The sequence below is a fragment of the Glossina fuscipes genome, unplaced genomic scaffold (assembly GCF_014805625.2).
Source record: "Glossina fuscipes isolate IAEA_lab_2018 unplaced genomic scaffold, Yale_Gfus_2 0, whole genome shotgun sequence".
NCBI classification, from domain to species: domain Eukaryota; kingdom Metazoa; phylum Arthropoda; class Insecta; order Diptera; family Glossinidae; genus Glossina; species Glossina fuscipes.
In genome coordinates this window covers 33381758-33402073 of record NW_023998414.1, presented here as the reverse complement: position 1 = coordinate 33402073, position 20316 = coordinate 33381758, and the positions used below count along the sequence as shown (strand labels likewise).

General features: G+C 35.2%; 3 protein-coding genes across 8 annotated transcripts; all 3 read right to left on the bottom strand.

Moving 5' to 3' along the window:
• Positions 1–11301, bottom strand: LOC119632273 (ubiquitin carboxyl-terminal hydrolase Usp2). 6 transcript variants are annotated; one of them, XM_038025109.1, is made up of 12 exons: positions 11176–11301; positions 9206–9387; positions 9053–9139; positions 8437–8984; positions 6715–7485; positions 2723–2858; positions 1921–2067; positions 1621–1834; positions 1230–1552; positions 1005–1154; positions 864–942; positions 1–792 (listed from the first exon to the last, which is right to left on the bottom strand). In XM_038025109.1, exons 4-12 carry the CDS (start codon positions 8815–8817, stop codon positions 720–722), a joined length of 2274 nt encoding a protein of 757 aa, XP_037881037.1. In that variant the 5' UTR covers positions 8818–8984; positions 9053–9139; positions 9206–9387; positions 11176–11301; the 3' UTR covers positions 1–719. The 6 variants fall into 6 exon arrangements, with proteins under 6 accessions (XP_037881037.1, XP_037881045.1, XP_037881053.1 ...); XM_038025117.1 differs by having other exon boundaries at positions 9206–9334; XM_038025125.1 differs by lacking the exon at positions 9206–9387.
• Positions 11302–14151: 2850 nt separating this feature from the next.
• Positions 14152–15119, bottom strand: LOC119632308. Its single transcript, XM_038025150.1, has 2 exons — positions 14882–15119; positions 14152–14830 (listed from the first exon to the last, which is right to left on the bottom strand). The coding sequence occupies exons 1-2, from the start codon at positions 14998–15000 to the stop codon at positions 14293–14295; spliced, it is 657 nt and encodes a 218-aa protein (XP_037881078.1). The 5' UTR covers positions 15001–15119; the 3' UTR covers positions 14152–14292.
• Positions 15120–15266: 147 nt separating this feature from the next.
• On the bottom strand, positions 15267–19938 carry LOC119638132 (kelch-like protein 5). The gene is made up of 9 exons (XM_038034789.1): positions 19852–19938; positions 18699–19762; positions 17499–17862; positions 17044–17421; positions 16668–16969; positions 16407–16614; positions 16208–16330; positions 15914–16144; positions 15267–15536 (listed from the first exon to the last, which is right to left on the bottom strand). The coding sequence occupies exons 2-9, from the start codon at positions 18941–18943 to the stop codon at positions 15459–15461; spliced, it is 1929 nt and encodes a 642-aa protein (XP_037890717.1). The 5' UTR covers positions 18944–19762; positions 19852–19938; the 3' UTR covers positions 15267–15458.
• Between the last annotated feature and the right edge of the window lie 378 nt (positions 19939–20316).

Sequence of the window (20316 nt, the reverse complement as noted above, 5' to 3'; positions counted from 1 at the left end):
TATTAAAATTTGCGAGCCATAAAATATTAGACTATACGAAATATATTATCCTTAATACCAATTTAAATATTTTTCTTTTTTTCTCTTTCTCTCTCTCTCTCTCTCTTTCTCTTTCTCTTTCTCTTTCTCATTGTCTCTCTCTCTCTCTCTCTCTCTCTCTTTGATTGTTGTAGCATAATTACATTACAAAGCATCTTTCGCACACAACCTGCTTAGATGCTTAGAAATTAAAGCGGATACCTTTTACAAAAATATGTTTAAAAAAAAGAAGAAAAACAATACAGTTAGTTAATAGACTCACACACAAAGAGAAATAGATTACATTCAAACTATTGCATTTAAATATAGTTAAAGAGATTTAAGAGAGAATTTGGGATTTTTTTTTTTTTTTTTTTTTTGAGTTTGACGATAAAAAAAATCTTTAGAAAGAAAGCGGCCTCAATAATGTCGTTATTGTTATGTTATTGTTATATCCAAAGTTGATTTTCTTTACTGTGATCCACTGGTTGCATTTTTTTGTTTGGTTTTTTTTTTTTTTTTTTTGTTTTTTTTTTTTGTGTTTGCTTCGATTTTTGTTTCACTGCTACTTCTATCCAAGCAATTCCTTGCACAACATTCCATCGTAAAAACAACGTTCGTTTTTCTCTTTTTACGTTGGTTTTTTCAATTGTAAGTTCAGTATAGTTAGTTAGTTATGGCGTTAGTAAAATAGACGGTATTTACGCACGTTCGTAGAACAAAATGTAGGCACTAGATGAGACAAGATGATGTTCAGACAGGGCATCGCTAACTCTATAAATAAAAGGAAATTAATAAAAATTATTGTTCGTCATCATTATTCCATTATCGGGATAATTTCTTACAGGTTATCGTTGAACTCATGCCATTTTTGGGTAAATGGATGCTTACATATGGCCACGTAATGGCCACCAGCTGTTGAGCCTAAAATGATAGAAAGCTAAATTAAATACAAATTTCTAAAAAAAATATTTGCAATTGTGTACCCATATGATTTGATATAGCGTACAGCGAGTAGTACATATTTGAATTAGTATTTGCTGCATAAGGTGCCATATTCAATTCGCGTTCACCCGTCGGAAATTCGACTATGTTCGATAGTTTGCTCCAACGTGTCTCAGAGAAACGTTTCAGATCTACGGATGGAAGCAAACACAGTCTATGAAACAAAAAAGATATGCAAAATTATTGTCAACAAGCGGAAAGCTTACGTATCACCAAATATTTGGGGAACCGTTGAATAGTAAAAGTTTTCGTGCATTTTCGACGTGTTTGACATTTGGAACATGTAGGCATTTCGTCGCCGTCTAATACCTCCTCACGTATAAATAAATCTAAGCAAGCTTCCAATTTACAACGGGACGAAGAAGGTAATGGCACACTAAGATCCCAGAAAGGATCAAAAGTCACACTGGCATTACCGCAAACGGTACATCGCAGCGTGCTCTTTAATTGGCCCACAAATAAATCTCGTATAATTGAACATTCGTGACGACAGTACCACTCCCATGTTTGCTCGGCCTTCCTATTATCACTGAAAGCGACATTTTTAGTAGCCCATGAAATTGTTATAGATTTTTTTTTTTTGCCTTTCAAACTAACCTGAGATTGTCATCAACTCTCAAGTGTTCACCTTTGTTGCCAGTATTGAGAGCACTGTGCAACGAATCCAAAAAGAAGCGCAAAAACTCTTGAGCGTCTTGCTGATTATAATCGCTATACATGCGATGCTTACTCGAGAAGGCCCTTTTTAATTCTAACGGTGTAACGCTGTGAGTATTCGGTGACCACATTTCTCTAATCAGCTTTGAAAACTCTTAACGATTAATAATGGAAATCGAAAATAAATATATGATGAAATTATTTTTATTTATTTATATATATATATATTCGCGTACTTACCATATAAAATTTGCTGATCTTTCGATATAGGCGATTTGGTGGCACTATAATTCCTTAAGAATTTCGTCAGCTCATTTGTGTGACTTAGACACTGTATGACGGAGTTCATAAAACATGTGTTTCCAATATTCCTCAGACCACACAGACCTGATAAATGATGGTAATGGAAATGCAACGAGCACGATTAAGAAAAATAAAAATTATCATGAATATTATGAATATTAATGAATATGCGAAACGTACCACTATTAGATCTATAAACCATTCAGAATAAAACATTAATTTCAAAATCATAAAACAACAACAACAAAATATTTTCCTGTTATTATGTATTGAAATGGCACAAGAGATTTTATTTTTAAATTAACAAAAAAAAAAAAAATTAATAAATAAATAAATAGATAAGACGCCTACACCCATAGACAACTACGCGAAAAATCTTGAAATATTGAAAAACATTAATGAAATGATAACGGATATGGCCCGGCAATGTTAAAAACGTTTTTCCGTTTTTCAAATACAAGGTGACTTATATTCGAAATTTTACATTGATTCTCATAAAATATTTTTAAAAAATAAGTGAAAAATATATTATGAGTGGCAACTCAAAAAAAAAAAAAAACAAATCACACCTTACATAAGAAACTGAATACATTTCTGATCTATAGATCAGACGTAACAAAATCTCGTTGAGCGCATCACAAAAAATGATAATTTTTTTGTTGATTTTTTATCGAATGAAAATCTCAATCCCGGTAAACGATAATATTTAGTTGTTGTTTAGAGGAGAGATGGTACATACCTTCAGTATCTTCACTGCTAAATGATAATTTTCTTTCGTCCGCATGACTCCGAGTAGTGGAAATTGATGGTCTGGAACTATCTCTTTCCCAATAGCGAGACACGGGCGAAGCTGTCGTATGTACTGTATTTCGTATCTAAATTTTAAAGGAATAGAACAGTTATAAAAGCAATTATGAATGAAAAGTCACCAATGATCTCATTAGAGCATGAATTAGGAGAAAATTAAAAAAGAGAATCTTAAAAATACGCTTTGTTCAGTAGAAAGAACGCAACAATGTAAGCGAAAGCAGTTAGTGTAGAAAAAAAAGAGACAGATCAGCTAAGAAGATACGAACAGGGAATACTTTAGCAAACACAAAAAAAAAAAAAAAAAAAAAAATCATACCAACGAGGATTTTTAAAAAAAAAAAAAATTTACCCCAAAAAAAAAAAAAAAAAAAAAAAAAAAAAAAAACTAAACCTGTCTCGACATGCAAATAAAACAAAACAAAAAAAAAAAACACATAAAACAAATCACTGCTAACGAATGTGTATTCGCCCACCGAGCGAGCATTCCGAAGCTAAACGTCTCTTCGATCGTAAGCGATAACGAAAAACTTCCTCTCTCAATAATCTAATATAAAAAAAATAAAAAAAAAATAAAAAAAAAAAATAAAAACTCCGGAAAAGAGTCTTTACTCGCTAACGCTAAATTAAGGCTCATAAATATGTAAATGAATGAGAGTTAGGATACTGGAAATTGAATCGGGGATAAGTGTGTGCGCGATTTACAAAAGTAAATTAGAAAAATGTTGTGCTCGTGTAACTTCGTATACGTGTGGGTTGCTCGAATAAATCCTTTGAAATGCGATTCAGTTGACGCATTTGAAAAGTTTTTTCTGGCAACTATTACGGTATCCAGTGGTTCGATTTCGGCTTGTTTCAAAAGTAAAACTTACACTATCCTCCCCACCGGATGTGGCGGTCAATTTCTTTTTACCAAAATCGCCGTCCACCGAGCTTGAAAGACCAGATACGGAAGGCTCGTCGGCATGATTATAATGACGACTATTCTTTAACGGTAAACTACCGGTGGTATTGGGATGAGTGCCAATAACTTGTCGAGTCGTCGAAGTAGATGCTGCAGTGTTCGAGTACAAATTGGTTTTGCCAGCAACACCAGCTGAACTTCGATAAGGAGCACGCGTTAACGAACCACCTCCACTATTGGGCAGCCTTAAGTTGCTGTTATCGAAATCACTACTATGGCGATGATGCTGCAGGTTATTGGTGCTGCCCCCGCCACCATGAGAACGCAGTTGCACCGAATTTAGTGGCAATCTCTTTTGTTCGCTATAATTGTCAAATTTTTCAATGGACGCGCGAATACTATTCGAATCAATAAACATTGCAGTCGGATGGCGGCATTCCGATCGCTTCTCTCCACCCGCCGTACCATTAGAATATTTATAATTATTCACTTTTTCGAAAATGGAATTATTTGCCGCCGTTGTTGCCGCCGCTGATGCCGAACTCGATGCTGAACTTATAATCGTTGATTTTGGTCGTACGCGATTTTTAACTGCAGCTATACCGTGCGAATGCGCAGCGCAGCATCGTGTTTCACAGGTAACTTGAGATTTGCGTTCCATTGCTGTGGTTGTTGGTTGCTCATCGCTATCAATAAATTTAATATCGTCTTGATCTAGTGATGTTTGCATATTGTTATTGCCGTGATTATTAGAAATGCTATTTAAGCTAGTGTTGCTACCGTTATTGTTATTATTGCGGCGTTGCGATATCGATGACGGTGTTCCACCGCTAGATGTAACACTAGCCCCGCTGCGATGTATTAAAGGCTTCACTTGTGAATTACGATTAGTTAGTTTCGTTGTACCGTACGTAGAATTGCTAAGATGGTACCCGCCCGAGTTTAACTTCTTCGAAGATGCCGTTGTAATTGCGGTACCAGCGATGGTTGCAGCTGTGGATGTTGCTGTACCACTCGTAAAACCTTTACATTGAGATCCAATACAATTATTATCCACCTTGCCAAGAGACGTTGCAATCGCTGTGGCTGTGCCCAATTGACTGCCATTACTGCTGCGGCGCATCCCATTTATTGCTAACGCAGCTAAGGCTGCTGAGGATTTCGTCTGCGATTAATAAGTTTAACAATACGATGAAAAACGATTTAAACGCTTAGCTTCACGAATTGAAGCAAATTTTCAAGCTCTTCTTCTAGCAATTGTGAACACATTTGTATAGCCTAAGCTATTTATTATATTAAATAAATTCTATATACGGGATATATACATATATATGTACACGGATATAATTCGAATTATTTACAATCAGTATAATGATTATTTAAAATTTATTATTATGAATGAATAAATATCTACTTTAAAGGCTCTTTTTGATTAACCTAGATTTTAACGGGCGATTCGGAGACTCGCTGTTATCTCTAAACTTGGATGGAAAACGTTTTGCTTTTCTTTGCTTTTCTTTGCTTTTCTATTTTTTTTTTTTTTTTTTTTTTTTTTTTTCTTTTAGTAACAAAAGTTAAGAAATCAGCTCCGCTGAGCTATTATGAGAGTGATAGCAGCTTGAAAATTTACCCCATTCATTCATTCAGACACAATTACTTATCTTACCGAGTTACGGTAGTTATTATTTGAAAGGCTGCTGATCAGAGTGTTCGTCTTGCGGCTTTCAACTGAAGGTAATGTCGGTTTTTTTGTAGTAGCTTTCGAGACCTGAGCATGGGCCAATTCGCACTCTTCTTTAAGAAAATTTTGATCTTTGAAGGTCGATATTAAGAAAAAATGTTGATTAGCTTCTCTAACGGGATTCGTAATAGATTTATTTGCAGCTCCTGTTCCTGTTACTTTTGTTGTTCTTATCGTTTGTTTAACTTTTGATGACACTGTCGCTGGTTTTATATTTAATGCGGATTTTGTAGCATTAGTTTGAGGTCGTACTACAATGACGGGATCACATTTTTGCTTCAGTGATGGAAATTTTTGGAAATTATTTCTAGTTTTTTTAACGTCTATCATTATTTAATTTTTTTTGTTTTTTTTTTTTTTTTAAATTTTTATTATCTTTTTTTTTCTTTATTTATTATTAAGACTTTCTGGAAAGCAGTCTATTATACACTTTTCATTAATTTTTATTTTATTCGTTTTCTTTTATTGTTGTTTCTCGAATACAAGTGTTGCTGCGATACTTTATTGTGGTTATGTTGGCTGTTTTATTTAAATCACTAGGATACAATTATCCTTTGCCGATGCCGTTGCCGTTGCCGATGCCGGTGCTTGTATATGCGTGCATTACTATGCACACTTCAACATTTTACGCGGTCTTTGACGGGTGCAATAACAGATTTAGACAATTGTCTTATGCATATTTTATAGTTGTAATCTCTAAAGGCTTTGCTTTAAATTATAACACATACACATAATAACTCACAACAAACCTTAATGAGCTGACGTGCGATTCTTGAACATGCGTTCGCTATAGTGTAGTATCTGGAAGAGATTAACTGGAAAAGGAAAACACTGTTAGCAAATGGAAATGATGGAATGTACGCATAGAGGCAAGTATGTATGGGTTAGAGATGAAAAGTTTTAAATTTTTGCAAATGAGTAAGTAAATCCGCATGTAAATGTATTTCACATTGAAACTATTCACACCATTCTGTTATCCTAATTCTGCAATTATTTTATTATCTTCCTATAGCGATAAAATTTCCTTAAAAATGATTAATTAAATCTTAAGAAAGAAGAGAGAAAGACAGAAAACGCGTGCCAAGCCACAGACACACACACACACACACACACGCAAAGTGAATATACAATATCAAAATATTTAAGTCAAAGGGTGAATATGTATATAGGTAATATCGGATTAAATTCGAATTAATGGTGTTAGTAAGCCAGCTCGAGACATTTTTCACTTTTGGGTTTTCATTTTTAAATAAATTCTGCCGAGAGAACTATGTGTTACCTTTGCGTTATCGTTTACATCCTCTTTGGTGGAATCAGCATTGTTCCACTTGATGTCCACATTCTCACCGGTGTCGTACATGCTACCACCGCTATCTGTCAGTTTATTATTACCTTGCGTTTGATTGGTATCTGGCGTCTCACCCTGATTGCTATTAAGCTTCAACTTATTCAATTTCACATACGGTACGGCAGCGTCCAATCCATTACTATCATTCTCATGATCCTGAATTGTACCGTTTTTCCAAATTTTTTTATCTTCTTCATGACCCTTTGTTTTCCGCAAACGTGTTCCATGCAGGGTTACAGTGGCTGTAGGTACGTCTTCCGCCGAATTTGTTATACTTAAACGTCCCGATATACGTGATCCGCTTCCTGATCTATTGTGTGCGGTTCCTATATTATCGACTTCATCAACGTTTTTTTGTTGACTATATAAACGACTATAACGGCTACGTGGTCGCTCATATGCAACATCTGAGGTAGTTGATCGCCTGTCGTCACTATCAGTTGCGGCAGCCTCACTGAGACCCGATGATCTAGAACCAGATAGTTCAGTATTGGGTTTATAGTGTGCTGGACTATATTTTTCATAAATGTCCAGAGCAGAGGTGGCAACTAAACGGGCCAGGGATGACGATGAACATGAACCTGGCGTACGTTTCGACTGGCTGCCACTCCCTTCTGAACCAGAAGGTGGTTTCTTCGCTCCCACATCCTGACCAATGCTGTCTTTTCGCAATGTATGCGAATCTTTTGAACGTTTGTTCACCTTCGGTCATCATCATGAACATCGCATGGCAATTTAAATGGAGTCATTTACATGTTGATGATATATATCGCATTGTTGTTTTGTGAATATTGTGTGCGTGTGTATGCAGATCATGTATACAAAAACAACATTTACACAATGCAACCCGGAAAAGCATAACGACAACAGTCACAAATACAAAATACCACGAAGTGAACGAGTAGACGATCGATCAGTCATATAGAATTTCGTGTTGAATATGATCGCGATTACGTGCAGATAAAATAGTAGAAATTGAACGCATTGCATGGCCACAAAATCAGGTGATTTTCCAAGTAAAAGAAATAACGTATTTAAAAGTTTACAAAAAATGTAAAATATATGTGGGGTCCTAGCCTATCAATGTGTAACCTCGCAAAATATTACACTTTATCATAAGATGATAAGATAATTTCAAAACTGCTTTTCAATATTAAAAAACAATATTTTTCTTGCGCGATCGTTTTTTGTAAAAGAATAAAAAGCAAAATCTTAAGGATATATATTCAAAAAATCATGTTTTTAAAGGTCATTGTCTTTGGGATTGAGGCTTTAAATAGATGTATTAATAGTAACAACATATTTTATATTCTATCTATGGAGGCCTTCTTGGTTATTTACCAGACATTCAAAACTATGAAAGTATTTTTAGCAGGATCAGCTTTCATTCTGGAAAAATGCCCTGTGTGGATATAAATCGGTATGCGGGTGAAATGCATGATTACTTGGTACATTAGCCGAACATATCAAATGCTTTTTTCAACTAATGATTTAGCATTTAGATGGTACAATAATGGATCATTGCATACGTTTGGAAAATTTTAGAACTCGAAAAAAAAAAAATAAAATAAAATTTCTCAGGTAGATAACTTTTCCGCTCCAGAAATAAATGAATGTAATCAATCTCGTTTAAAAATAATAAATTATACTCACTCCACATGAATTTGTATCATAGTTGTTTAACGATGAGCTTGTACTGCGATAAGTACCAATGCCGGAGGAACCACCAGTTAAGCTTGAACCGGTACTTCGATAAGTTGAATATGAACGAGGTGAATACGATGAATAAGAGCTGCCACTCAAATAGCTACTGTAACTTGGACTGTAAGACGATGAAGTTGATGTGGATACTGAATATTTTGATAGACTACCGGCGCGATCCAAATACGATTTGTAGCCGCTAGTCCGTTCTGAAGTCGTTGAGGAAGATGGTGACGCAGAGGTAACGCTCGAGCCACCAGTCGTCGACGATGACGTGCCGTAGATGCTGCCACTGGCCAATATTAACGATCTGCGTGGCGAAGTTACCGGCATATTAAAATCGTCGACTTGATTTTATCGTCAATTCTAAATACGCTGGGGCAGCGTATCGTGTACCAAGCCAATGATATGTATACAATATTTCCGATAATTTCTGCTTATGAAAAATAAAACTATTTCGATACTTTACACGTTCAAAATTGGTATTAGTTTCAAGATATCTGCGAATAAAAATCAATATTGAAATTTTATTTTTCTAGTATTTTCAATTAACGGGGGATCCACTTACCTTTCATGTGGACGATTGAAAAAGAAGACTTCAAAACACACCCTTACATATTTGTAGTTATTTCAAGCGCTATTTCAAGAGTTTAATCTAAAAGAGTAAATGATGAAATTACATAAATAATTGCTTTAATGGCTTTTACCACATAATATTTACATATACTGGGTATTTGAATTAATTGCTAATTGATATCAAATTGTTCGCGCTGACAACAAAATGAATGCATTAAAACGACTTTAAGCCCAAAAACATTAATTGTAAGCCGGTCCGTCCAGCTTATCCAGTCTACCAAAATGTGCAAAAATATTTGATGGCAGCAAGTATCGAAAACGAAAAATCTATTATAACAAAACAGAACGAATCGATGTAATATGAGGGTCTATCACATCCGTCGAATTCGCCAAGTATCACCTTCTCTGATTACCATTGATTTTAATCGGGCTAGGACAACCTGACCTGTTTCGAATTTTTGGGAGATACTAAGAAATAGATCGATTTTCAATCATACACACACACACACACACAAGCACACATAAACCATACACTTGTTGCGCGACAGATGATTTAAATGATATAGTTTGAATAGGTAATCTTTATAATATATATAGAACAAATAAGAACGGCGGGAAACAATCCACCTATTCAATGATCTCTATACTATATGATGAAATAGTGAACCGCGTAATTTTTAATGAATTTACTCATATGGAAGATAACTACGTTAATGAAGTAGTGTAATCTTAGTCTTAATTGTGAGAGCTCAGTTAAATATACGTAAAGCTTTCTTTTACAACTCTTTAAGAACAGTTAGTAAGTAAATAAATTCAATTCTTTTGTTATGACAGTCAATGCAATCAGTTAAATAAGCCAATTAGCTTAACTACACGCATCGTACAATATTTATGAAAAATTTCTCTCTCTCTCTCTCTCTCTTTATGGCGCTCTATTCTCTTTCTCTTTTAAAGACTATTTCGTTTGATTAATGGTAATCAGTGTTTGAATTATGTTTAGGTGAAAAGCCCATAATAAATAAAAGTAATTATATTTGTTATTAGATTAAAAGTTGTAAAGTAATTACAAGTCGAGTCTGTTTATATCGAAACATATTTCTTGAACGTTCAGTACGTGATAAAATGTAAAACAAAAAAAAAAGATATGTTTTGGATGATTTTAAACACGGCACAAAACCACTGGGATATACATGAATGGGCACTGCACGCAAGTTATACAATGCAACACTTTACTGACTGATACTTTCGTTGTCATACGCCACATGATTTCATTAATTAGCATCAACGGTACGTAGTAAAAACTTTATATATGCATCTATGTATATCGTTTCATATCTATATCTTATACACATATATTTTATCTATTCATTCTTTCACACGGTCATATACACACATATATGTTAATGAATTTATTTTTGAAACTTTTATCACTGATTTTGTCTTTGCTACACATTATTGCTATTGCTATTGTTTTTGCTGCTGTTTTGGTTATCGTTATTCTGTGTTATTTTGAAAATGAAATGAATCAATTCATATCATAAAGAAAAAAAAGAAAGGCATCTATTTTTAAAGCAAGCAACAAACCATGAATTACGCAAAGCAGGAAATATTTTTTCAAAATGGAAAGTATATAGAGAAAGGTGTGTTGGTCGCATCATCATAGTTTTGATGAAAATGAGCATAATAGGCACTCCCAATCAATCAGGTAACTGCTTGTAGTGCCAAACCAATGCTATAATTATGTTATGCCTCTTAAAAAAGTGAATTTGTTAGGCGGAGTGGGCACCGATAATGGGATGACAGGTATTTGTGTGTTGGTTGTATAGTTGATTGACTACTTGCTTCATATTCATTGTATTGGTTGCGATAGCAATACATAAATATCTATAAAAATAATTACGATGGCTTTAATAAAACGAAATAATGAGCTTTCGCGTTGTTGAGAATCTCAAAAAAGAAAAAATGTAGTGTAATGGTAATATGTATAGTCGAGGTCGTACTGTCTACACAGTGACTATTTAACTATTTTTGGCAAATTTTTATAAAAATTTTCACTTATTTTACATTCGATTCATTTAAAAACTTGTAAGAATTATGGTCACGTTTCGCACTTACATATTTTTCAATAAATTTTTAATAAAATTCGTTAACTTTTCCTAGTTTATTTTTAGCAATGAAAATTCTGCGGACATTCTTCGCTTCGCGTAGTAATCGTAATAAGTTAGTGAAAACGACTAACGGTTACTTCCCATTTTGACATCGAGCTTTTGCTTTAAGATGCCACCGTTTCAAAAAACCAATAATGTGTTTGTCATTTTTTTTTTTTAAAGTATTGTTGCAACTATACCGTTACAAGTATGAGTGGAGAAATTCTTGAAATTTTTTTTAAATAAAAAAATTTTAGTTTTCCTTTAATCCACCTGAGTGGCCAAGTAGACAAGAGTCTTTACTAGCAAACTCAATGGTCGTGGGTTCAAATCCCAAGTGCGGTAGAGTTTTTAATAAAGCTGAAAGCCTTAGATGCTATTGAATAAAGACTTTAGTCTTAGAATTTATTCTCTGGCTAAATTTATAATAATAATAATAATAATATTTTTCATTACTGTTATTACAGTTTATTCATAACAACGAAACATGCCTATTAATTAAAGCAAAATGAGCGCTAGCAGCTAAGACTGCAGGCTCTGTTAAAAAAAAAACTCGTTTATTTTATTGATGTTAAATTCTGTAGATTCTTTCAAGACATCCATAAGGTTAGTCGTACCGAATACGAGTTCTCGAAATGTGGAGAGGATTTATCAATATTTTTTCAATATACCCTTTCAGATCCATATTTTTCATGGTGCCGTCCATAACTAATAATGCAGAAGCTGCATGTTTAGCTGCTGTGTCAGCCATTCTTATTTTCCAAGAAAATAATATGAATGGGTAGTCAAGAAATTTTAATATTACGTTCTTTGTTACCAGTATCTGTATCTTAAGTGTTTTCAGTTTGGTTTTCTGAGCAAGCTTCGTGGGCAGAAAAATAACCCAATCGTCAGTTGTAAATGTTGAAGCACTTTCGTATAGAATATGAATAACGTAAGCTTGCCGTGTAGCATCTACTTCGGCGTAGACAAGGAACAAATCCCCGCTTTTAGAGCGATCTGGAAACGAAAGATGTTAACCATTATTTTTCAAAATGCGAGATCTCTCTGCGACGGTTGTGTATGCTGCTGCAACTCAAATATCGCCAGAATTAAAATTTTAGATTCCCGGCGGCTTCAATCCAAATTTGCGCGAACTGCTTAGACGAATGTTTATTTCTTTTACACCATACATGCAAAAGTCTACTGCCAATAGAAATATTCTTTTTGCCTATGATATCGTTTGCAACATCTTCTACAAGTATCGCATTTTTTAAAAATCCAAGTTTGTCCCATAAACCTTGCTCAACGTTTTCCATTTTCATATGTATTTCTAAAAGTTGTTTTGGTTCCTGTGCATTAAATAACCGATTATTAACCTTTAGCCAACTAAGATCAGCATAATATCGATAAAATGAATTACCTACGAAAGCGCAACTATTGTAATACTTCGATATGCTCTTCCAGGACGCAGAGCAATCTTCAGAAAAAAAAGCGATTAGCGAACAATGAGGCAGCGAGTGGTGTTATGATGAACACTACCAATACAAACCTGGAGCGCCGTTGCTCTCATTTGTATGCAGGCGGGACATCTAAGCAGTGTCCGTTGCATTTTCAAAAAAAATAACAAATACGACAACCGCAAGTCAGCAAAGTCAGTGTTATTACAAGGGGTAGGAAGAGAATTCGTTGTATAGATTTATACAACATTGTATTTTACGTTGATAAAGATTGCTATAAATCTTAAAGCAAGGCATGCACGACGTAGAGCTCATCTAAATTAATATTTAGCAACTCATCTCCTTCAGCTGGGGCCCGCTTCCCATCGAAATTCTAAAGCCAGCGCACTGGCAGTCACTACGCGAAACCCATTACACTTTTTAACAACTCAGCATTCGTCCTCGAGCAATGCCATCGTTTACATTTCACATTGAAAAATTTGATTGACGTGCTGCGGTGAGAGAGGTTGCGAAAAATAACTTTGTCAAACGAAAAGAATCAGCTGTTGGCAGGCAACGTTGCCATATTCTCCATAATTTATTTTTTCCCTTTTGTTTTTTTATAACGTCATATGACAACTTCAGCAAACTATTATTGTTTTATAAATTTAGATGGGACATGCATACTTACTCGATATCTAAAAAAGAAAAAGAAATTATGATCGTTTATTAAAAGTTATCCACAAAAACACAATTATTTTAAATTTAATGTATTTTGTTGCACTTTACTTTCAATTTGTATCATAGTTGTTTAACGATAAGCTTGTACTGCGATGATATAGAAGATGTAAAAGCTAAATGATTATTGAACGTCAAGAACGTGAAAAAGAATTTTAATGATTCGCGAATTGCAAAAACTTTACGCTGACGAACGTCATCTTAAGGAAAACTGAGCTATACCTAACGCTGACTTAGGTACTCCAGTTATTAAGGGTGTGCCCTAGTTGCCAAAAGTAAAAATGGTGTATATGCCAAGAAATGTGATAAATAGCTTAAAAATTTGTTAGCACGATAAATGACATTCAAGTGCTTTGCTTGAAATGTAATATATAATCTTTTTTATATAAATGTATCAAAAATATGCATTCATCTCCCCTTGTACGTCTCCTGAATAGTTTTATACAATTTTTATAGGCGTGGCATTCGATTTTACCCTATTTTCAAAAAAAAAAAGAATATTCTCTCTGTCGAAGCTGTCAAAAAAAAAAAAAAAAATGTTAGTAGTAGTATTTATAGTCGAATCTGTGCAGTGAGTATTCTATTATTCTTGATGGATTTTTCCGGAAATTATTTTTAGTTCTGAAGCCATTTCCTTCAAAAACTTGCAAGAATACTACAAATTTTGCAATAAGTTTTCAATAAAATTCGCTAACTTTTCCTAATTTATTTTTAGCAACGAAAATTGTACAGCTATGCTTCGCTTCGCGTAGTAATCGTAATAAGTTAGTGAAAACGACTAACGGTTACTTTGCTTTTTGACATCAGGTTTTGGCTTTAACATGCCACCTTTTTAAAAAGCCGATAACGCATTCTTCAATTTTAAAAAAGAGCTGCTACAACTGCATCTAGTGAGTTTTGGAAAAAAATGTGTACGTGAATTTTATATTTTAAATACCTAGCTCTGTCTCTATATTTTGCTCAATTTTTTTCATCTTCATATAAATTTCCAAAATTTGTTTTTGCTGCTTATAAGTTAAATAGATGGTTATTAAAGCTTGACCGGCTAAGATCATACCCATCGTCGGGAGAATGGGTTTAGCGAATTTTCGTAGCAACTGCAGCACTTCTAAAGGCTGTTCTGTGATGGCCGGCAATCGATAGGTGAAATGACGTGTAGCGAACATGCAGGCAGCAAATGGGGCCAGAATGCCAGGATAAATACCACCGAAACTAACCTGAAATGCCGCTGCTCTCAACTGTATGCAAGTGGGGCATTCAGACATTCCACGCAGAATAAGAGAATTTTGAACGAACAATTTATGGCAACCGATAGAAAGTAAAGCCGGTATTATCACAATGGGCAGGTAAGTAGAGAATTGACCATAGGTGCCCAACCGTAGTTTTGTACGGTAATGATTATTTATAAAAACACTTGTAAAGACTGCCAACGACCCTAAGACGGGTGGTGAATAACGTAAACTCCACCTGAAACACAAATAATTAAGTTAGAAAACAAAACAGGCATGTAGCACAAACACTTCTCCGGGTTTGTCCCAGTTGGAGATCATCTTCCATTGGTAAGCTAAAGCCTGTCCTTCGGTAATAATTACGGCATCTTTTGGTAATTCAGCAGTACGTCCTCTGGACAATGCCATCCTTATTCGTATTATTAAATTCGGTCTATATTTTCTAACACAATACTTTAATCATTATACAAATTGCGATAAGTAATCAAGCGTTATGAAATGATAGTGCAAATCAGCTGTTAAATACTAATGCTGCCAGATTTTTTCGTTTTTTTTTTATTAGTACGATGTTGAAAGGAATTGAGCAACTTTCCATATTTGAAAAATTAAAAATTTCGTTACATTATCCATTCATAAATAAGAAGATTTTCTGTGCAGTAAGGAAACAGGCACTTTAAAGTTTATTCATTTTTATTTTCTTGTACGTTCTTCGTGTGCGGAGACTATAGTAAAATAAATCATTATATTTAAAAAAATATTTTCGCTTTAAACTATGATAAAATTGTTGCTTTGTATAAAATAATACATATCGCGTGTAAAGAATGCTTCATTCATTAAATATTTATATAGTATAAAATCGCTTAATTCTAAAGATTGTAGTAATCGACAAAATCCACTGTACGGCGATAGCAAATCGGATTTAACCTAACCGGTTTCCATTTCTTCTACAAAATGTAACAGAAGTACCGGAAAAAGAAGAACAAGAGGAACACACAGTAATGATAAACGAAAACAGAAAATAGGAAATATACAAATGATCGTTATTAGAAGGCAGAGCATTGGAATGTTTAAAATGTCTTTCAGGCAGAAGGAACGATAGCGCTTAAAAAAAGTCGTGCTGTCCACACGTCAACTTATAAACTGTGTAGGTTGAATTTGATAAAGCGCACAGATGCACATGGGGCAAACACATGTTATAGCAATAAGCAGCAATAGTGACAAATGCAAATATCTCAGGTTATATGCAGGATGCACAATTATGCAAACAAAACACCAGAATGTTAATTGATAAAAATAATAAAAATACTAAGAATAACTAAACTGTTGAACTGGGCAGCAATGATGTTGGCGGAATAATATTGGGTATAGCGACAATACAAGCTCCGGCGCGACTACAAGTTAACGGCGAGACCTGATTCCACTCATTCGCCTCTGGATCATATTCTTCCACAGTCTTTAAATAATGATTGCCATCATATCCCCCCACAGCCATTAAACGATTACCTAGTAAAGCACAACCAATTGCATCACGACCAATGCTCAATGAACAAATCTATAAAGAGAATGTTTCAACTTTCTGTTTCTCACTTTAATTTAATTAAACAAATGAACTAACCAAGGTCCACGTATCAGTGCCGGGATCGTAACGTTCAACTGTATCGGTACGGCACACTGAAGGATTGCTAGCGGGGCAATCATGACCACCCAAAGCATAAAGGAATCCATGAGCCACAGCTACCTAAAAGAACCATAAGTTTCGAGAAGTTCGTTCCCTTGCTTAAAAACATCTAAAGTTATTTATTTTTTGTACGTACACCCACGCCGCCACGTCTTTTGTTCATCGCGGTTCGCGTAGTCCATTTGTTTGTGTGAGGGTCGTAACATTCTATGGAACGATGGCAAACAGAACCGTCACGTCCACCCACTACGTAAAGACGTCCTCCCAGAACAGCTACGCCAGCCGTCGATCTCATAGAAGACATGGGCGCAACATAGCTCCAAGTGCGAGCCGTTGGATCCCATCTGAAGCATTATATGTCAAAGATTTTATCTACATCTACATATATACTCCTTACCTTTCCACCGTATTGAGATAGCTCCATCCATCATGACCACCAACAGCATATAAAGGTCCTTCGAGCACAGCCACGCCTAAACCGTGACGATGTGTGCCCATAGGATTTAGAAGCGTCCAGCCCATGGTGTTCAAGTCTAAACTCTCCACAGTATTAAGGGTCTTTAAACCATCGCGCCCGCCCACTATAATTAGTTTATCATCCATTACAGCTACACCAAATTGCAAACGTCTGGCTGACATATTGTTCCAAACGGTCCATTTATCTAAACGCGGACAATAACTTTCAATACTAATGGCCCCCTATGAAACAAAGTTAAGGATCAAACTATGTTAAATCGAATCGAATCGCTTCAGTAGTTCATTAGTTCTGTAACCTTATGAGCATCCATTCCTCCCACAGCCAGCAAGCGCCCAACAGTAGATTTACGAGGCTTAGTACGTTCAGAGGCAATTAAGCAACGCCTTTCTGGCAGCAAGTGCCATTTTAAAGCCTCCATAACCAATTGCTGGCACTCATTGGAGGCGCACACGCTCTCCACATGATCCATAATGAATGAGGGCTGCAAGAGTGGCAACCTGACTAGAGCCAATAGTTCGGGAATGTGTTTGTCACGATTGCTTGGATCATTTTGTATCCATGACATTAAACAATGGAAGACATCCTGTTCTGATGGTACATTGAGATCATCACTAGCCAGCAACTTGCTCAATTGCTCTGCATTTAACTGAAAGAACTCTTGATTCTTGCATACCTGCTCGCAAAGATAAACATTCACGCCTTTTGTTTAATATATACATAGGATAAAAAGAATAAAGAAATATTACTGACCTGCATAAAATGCTGACATGTATAAGCCTTGGCCAATCGCAACAAGGTATGACAGCTTTGCTGTTCCGCAAAGAAAGCGAAGCCTAAACAATTCGAAGGATGTAATTGTCTTGCCAAAAAGTTACAACACGCTGTGACGACAGCATTCAACTGCAACAGGCACGCTGTCGCTAATAATGTTTCCACAGTATCTTCACGTAATTCAATAAAACCGGTATAACAGTATTGTACTAAAATCTGTAAAGCATCACCGTGCACTTCTCCCAAAGTCACTTCTTCCTCCTTGGTCTCACGCAACGAACCCGTAAACATTGCTGAGAAGTACGCGCTTGATGCAGATAAAACTAGACGATGGGCAGGCACTCTACAATAAAAAGTAGAAAAATGAATACGAAATTGAAAATGCTTCGAATCTAATTAATTGTATACTCAAGACAGACGCAAGGAAAGGTTAAAGTTCTTTCCTTTTTTTTCTTTCTTTTTTTAAAAAAAAAAAAAACAATAAAGTGCTTTTTTACCGCTTATAATTTCAAGTGTAATTGGTATCCCTCGTTTCTTTTTGAAGTTGAAATCTAACGGATGACGTAGACCAAAAAACAATACTCGCAAATAGCGAGTATAAATGTTGATTAATATCAATAAACAATCGCCATACGATGCCGAACAATAGGAAAAGTGAATGAACGACGACTGTTGTAAACTAATTGATCATTCCTAACACGACGAACGGATCTTTGCATTTGTAAATTTATGTGTAAATGAATGTAAAAATCATTAGTAGTAAAAAAAAAAAAAAGAAGGAAAACAATATGACAAGAATGGCAAAAAAAAAAAAAAAAAAAACAAAAAGACAACGCGCACACAAAAAACAGACATTCAACTCAATTTCCCGCATTTGTTTCTCACATAACCAGCAGCAATTTACAAACAAAGAAAATGATACATGCCATGGCATATTAACTATAACATGTATCACCGTGCGATGTGACAAACGGGCGAAGGAAGGAGGATATAACATGCACACAAAGAGATATTGTCGGAGTAGAGTAATAATAACAATTATGTGGGAAGAAAATGAATTGATATGTTTTCTTTGTTATAATCATTTGCAAGACAATGATATGGATGCGATGGACTATGATGGAATATGGCCATGACCTCTCGGATGAAAGATAATAGGCAGTTTAAAAAATGACTTACCTTCGGCCATCTATGCCCGCTATAAGGACCACATCACACAGCTGTTGATTTTCCAAATATAATTGCATGCGTTTGAGTACACTCTCCGCATGATCGCGACAACGGAAAAATTCATCCTGACTGACAGCTGAGGCCAGGCTGCCTAAACTGTAATCGCGTGTGAGAGATTCTTCTGCTAACAGCGAAATACGTGCTGACGATGACGTTGTTGAATCGCGACTTGGACTCTCTTTGTTTGCAGCCATACTGTGATAATATTTGTTATTAATGTTTAGGTGCACCAGCACCCTTAATGCGAACGCAATGCAATTACTTCTTTAAAATGCAAATATTCTGTATTCTGTATCGCTTGGGGAACGTGCCGTATAAACGGATGACCGGATATTAAATAATTACACCTTTACTGATGATTTGTATTTTATTGGGCGAAAATTCTCACTGTTTGCAATAACAGTGCAACTTATAAATTAATTTTCTAAAACTTGAATTTGCTTAACTGCTACTTTTTCGTCCGTTGCTGTAAGCACCACTAAAAGAACTGAACCAAGTACAACCAGTACTCTTCGTAGTAAACTCTGCAGCTGCACCTGGCTTTCATCTACTTCTGTTGCAATAAAGAGGGCAGCAGCACCGCAACAACACGACAGCTAACACAAAGGAAACAACCAGTAGCAGAAACGATGAACAATAAATAGTGAGTGTTGCGCTGGTCTTGTAGAGCTAATAGGTAATTGGTGGGGAGGGGAGGGGAGGGAGAAACTAAAGTTTACAACGCACACTTGCACTTGAATGAAAACAACCAAGGAATTAATGGACTGCCTTTGCTTTGTTAATAGATCGATTCTTCTTGGCTGCAGAACCTCTTGCTATTCTCAAAATATAATTGCTTTGTTATGAGATTCATTTATAACTTAATACTTTTTTCTCTGCAATCACTTTTTCCAAAATTCTGATATATTGTGCAATTTTCGACTTCTTTGTAAACAAACTGTTTTACGATATTTAACTCACTAACGTAAACAAGAATGGCCAACAATCCACTGCTAGTCGTTACGGCGTTGCCACTGAAACGAAAAGCTAAACTAAATTTTTCTTTTAAATTTTAAAAAACATTTATCGAGAGTCAGTTTTAATTGGTTGAAATTTTGTTTACATTGTCGAAGGATCGTTTTGATCAGCTTAAGTCTTGTTCAAATTAATTCTTAGCCCGAATAAAGGAAACAAAACGTTCTGGTTGCTATTATCAGTAACTCGATTTTTAATACAAAAAAATTTAACAAGTTTAATCAATGCGGACATATATAAATAACCTTCGATAGTTTCCTTTCTTTAAGATAATTGCTGCGCCGAATTTATTCTTTAGAAATGAAATCGCAAAGATCTTCCTTTATTCGGAGCCTTTATGCTGGCAGTTCGCATAATTCTTTTATGTATTGATTGATTGCTCCTGATCGGGCAATTCACGAAAAAATAGTGCGAATGAATTTATTGCCGGAAATTTTTTCAGAAGATTACACCTAGTCAATGTTGTTATAATACACATACATGTCGACTTATTTCCTTGAGCAAGATGCATAATTTTTTCTTACTTCGATGAAAATGTTCAATTTGATAATCA

Bases quoted from the DNA above. Each gene is read 5' to 3' on its own strand.
- LOC119632308 (XM_038025150.1), bottom strand. From the start codon at position 15,000: ATGGCATTGTCCAGAGGACGTACTGCTGAATTACCAAAAGATGCCGTA. The intron at 14,831-14,881 runs GTTTGTGCTACA...TTTGTGTTTCAG, and splicing joins TGGGACAAACCCGGAGAAGT to GTGGAGTTTACGTTATTCAC.
- LOC119638132 (XM_038034789.1), bottom strand. From the start codon at position 18,943: ATGGCTGCAAACAAAGAGAGTCCAAGTCGCGATTCAACAACGTCATCG. The intron at 16,970-17,043 runs GTTACAGAACTA...TTTGTTTCATAG, and splicing joins GAGGAATGGATGCTCATAAG to GGGGCCATTAGTATTGAAAG. The intron at 15,537-15,913 runs GTTTAGTTATTC...TACATTTTGTAG, and splicing joins CATTGCTGCCCAGTTCAACA to AAGAAATGGAAACCGGTTAG.
- LOC119632273 (XM_038025100.1), bottom strand. From the start codon at position 5,765: ATGATAGACGTTAAAAAAACTAGAAATAATTTCCAAAAATTTCCATCA. The intron at 1,835-1,920 runs GTAAGTACGCGA...TTAATCGTTAAG, and splicing joins AGATCAGCAAATTTTATATG to AGTTTTCAAAGCTGATTAGA. The intron at 943-1,004 runs GTACACAATTGC...CTATCATTTTAG, and splicing joins CGCTATATCAAATCATATGG to GCTCAACAGCTGGTGGCCAT.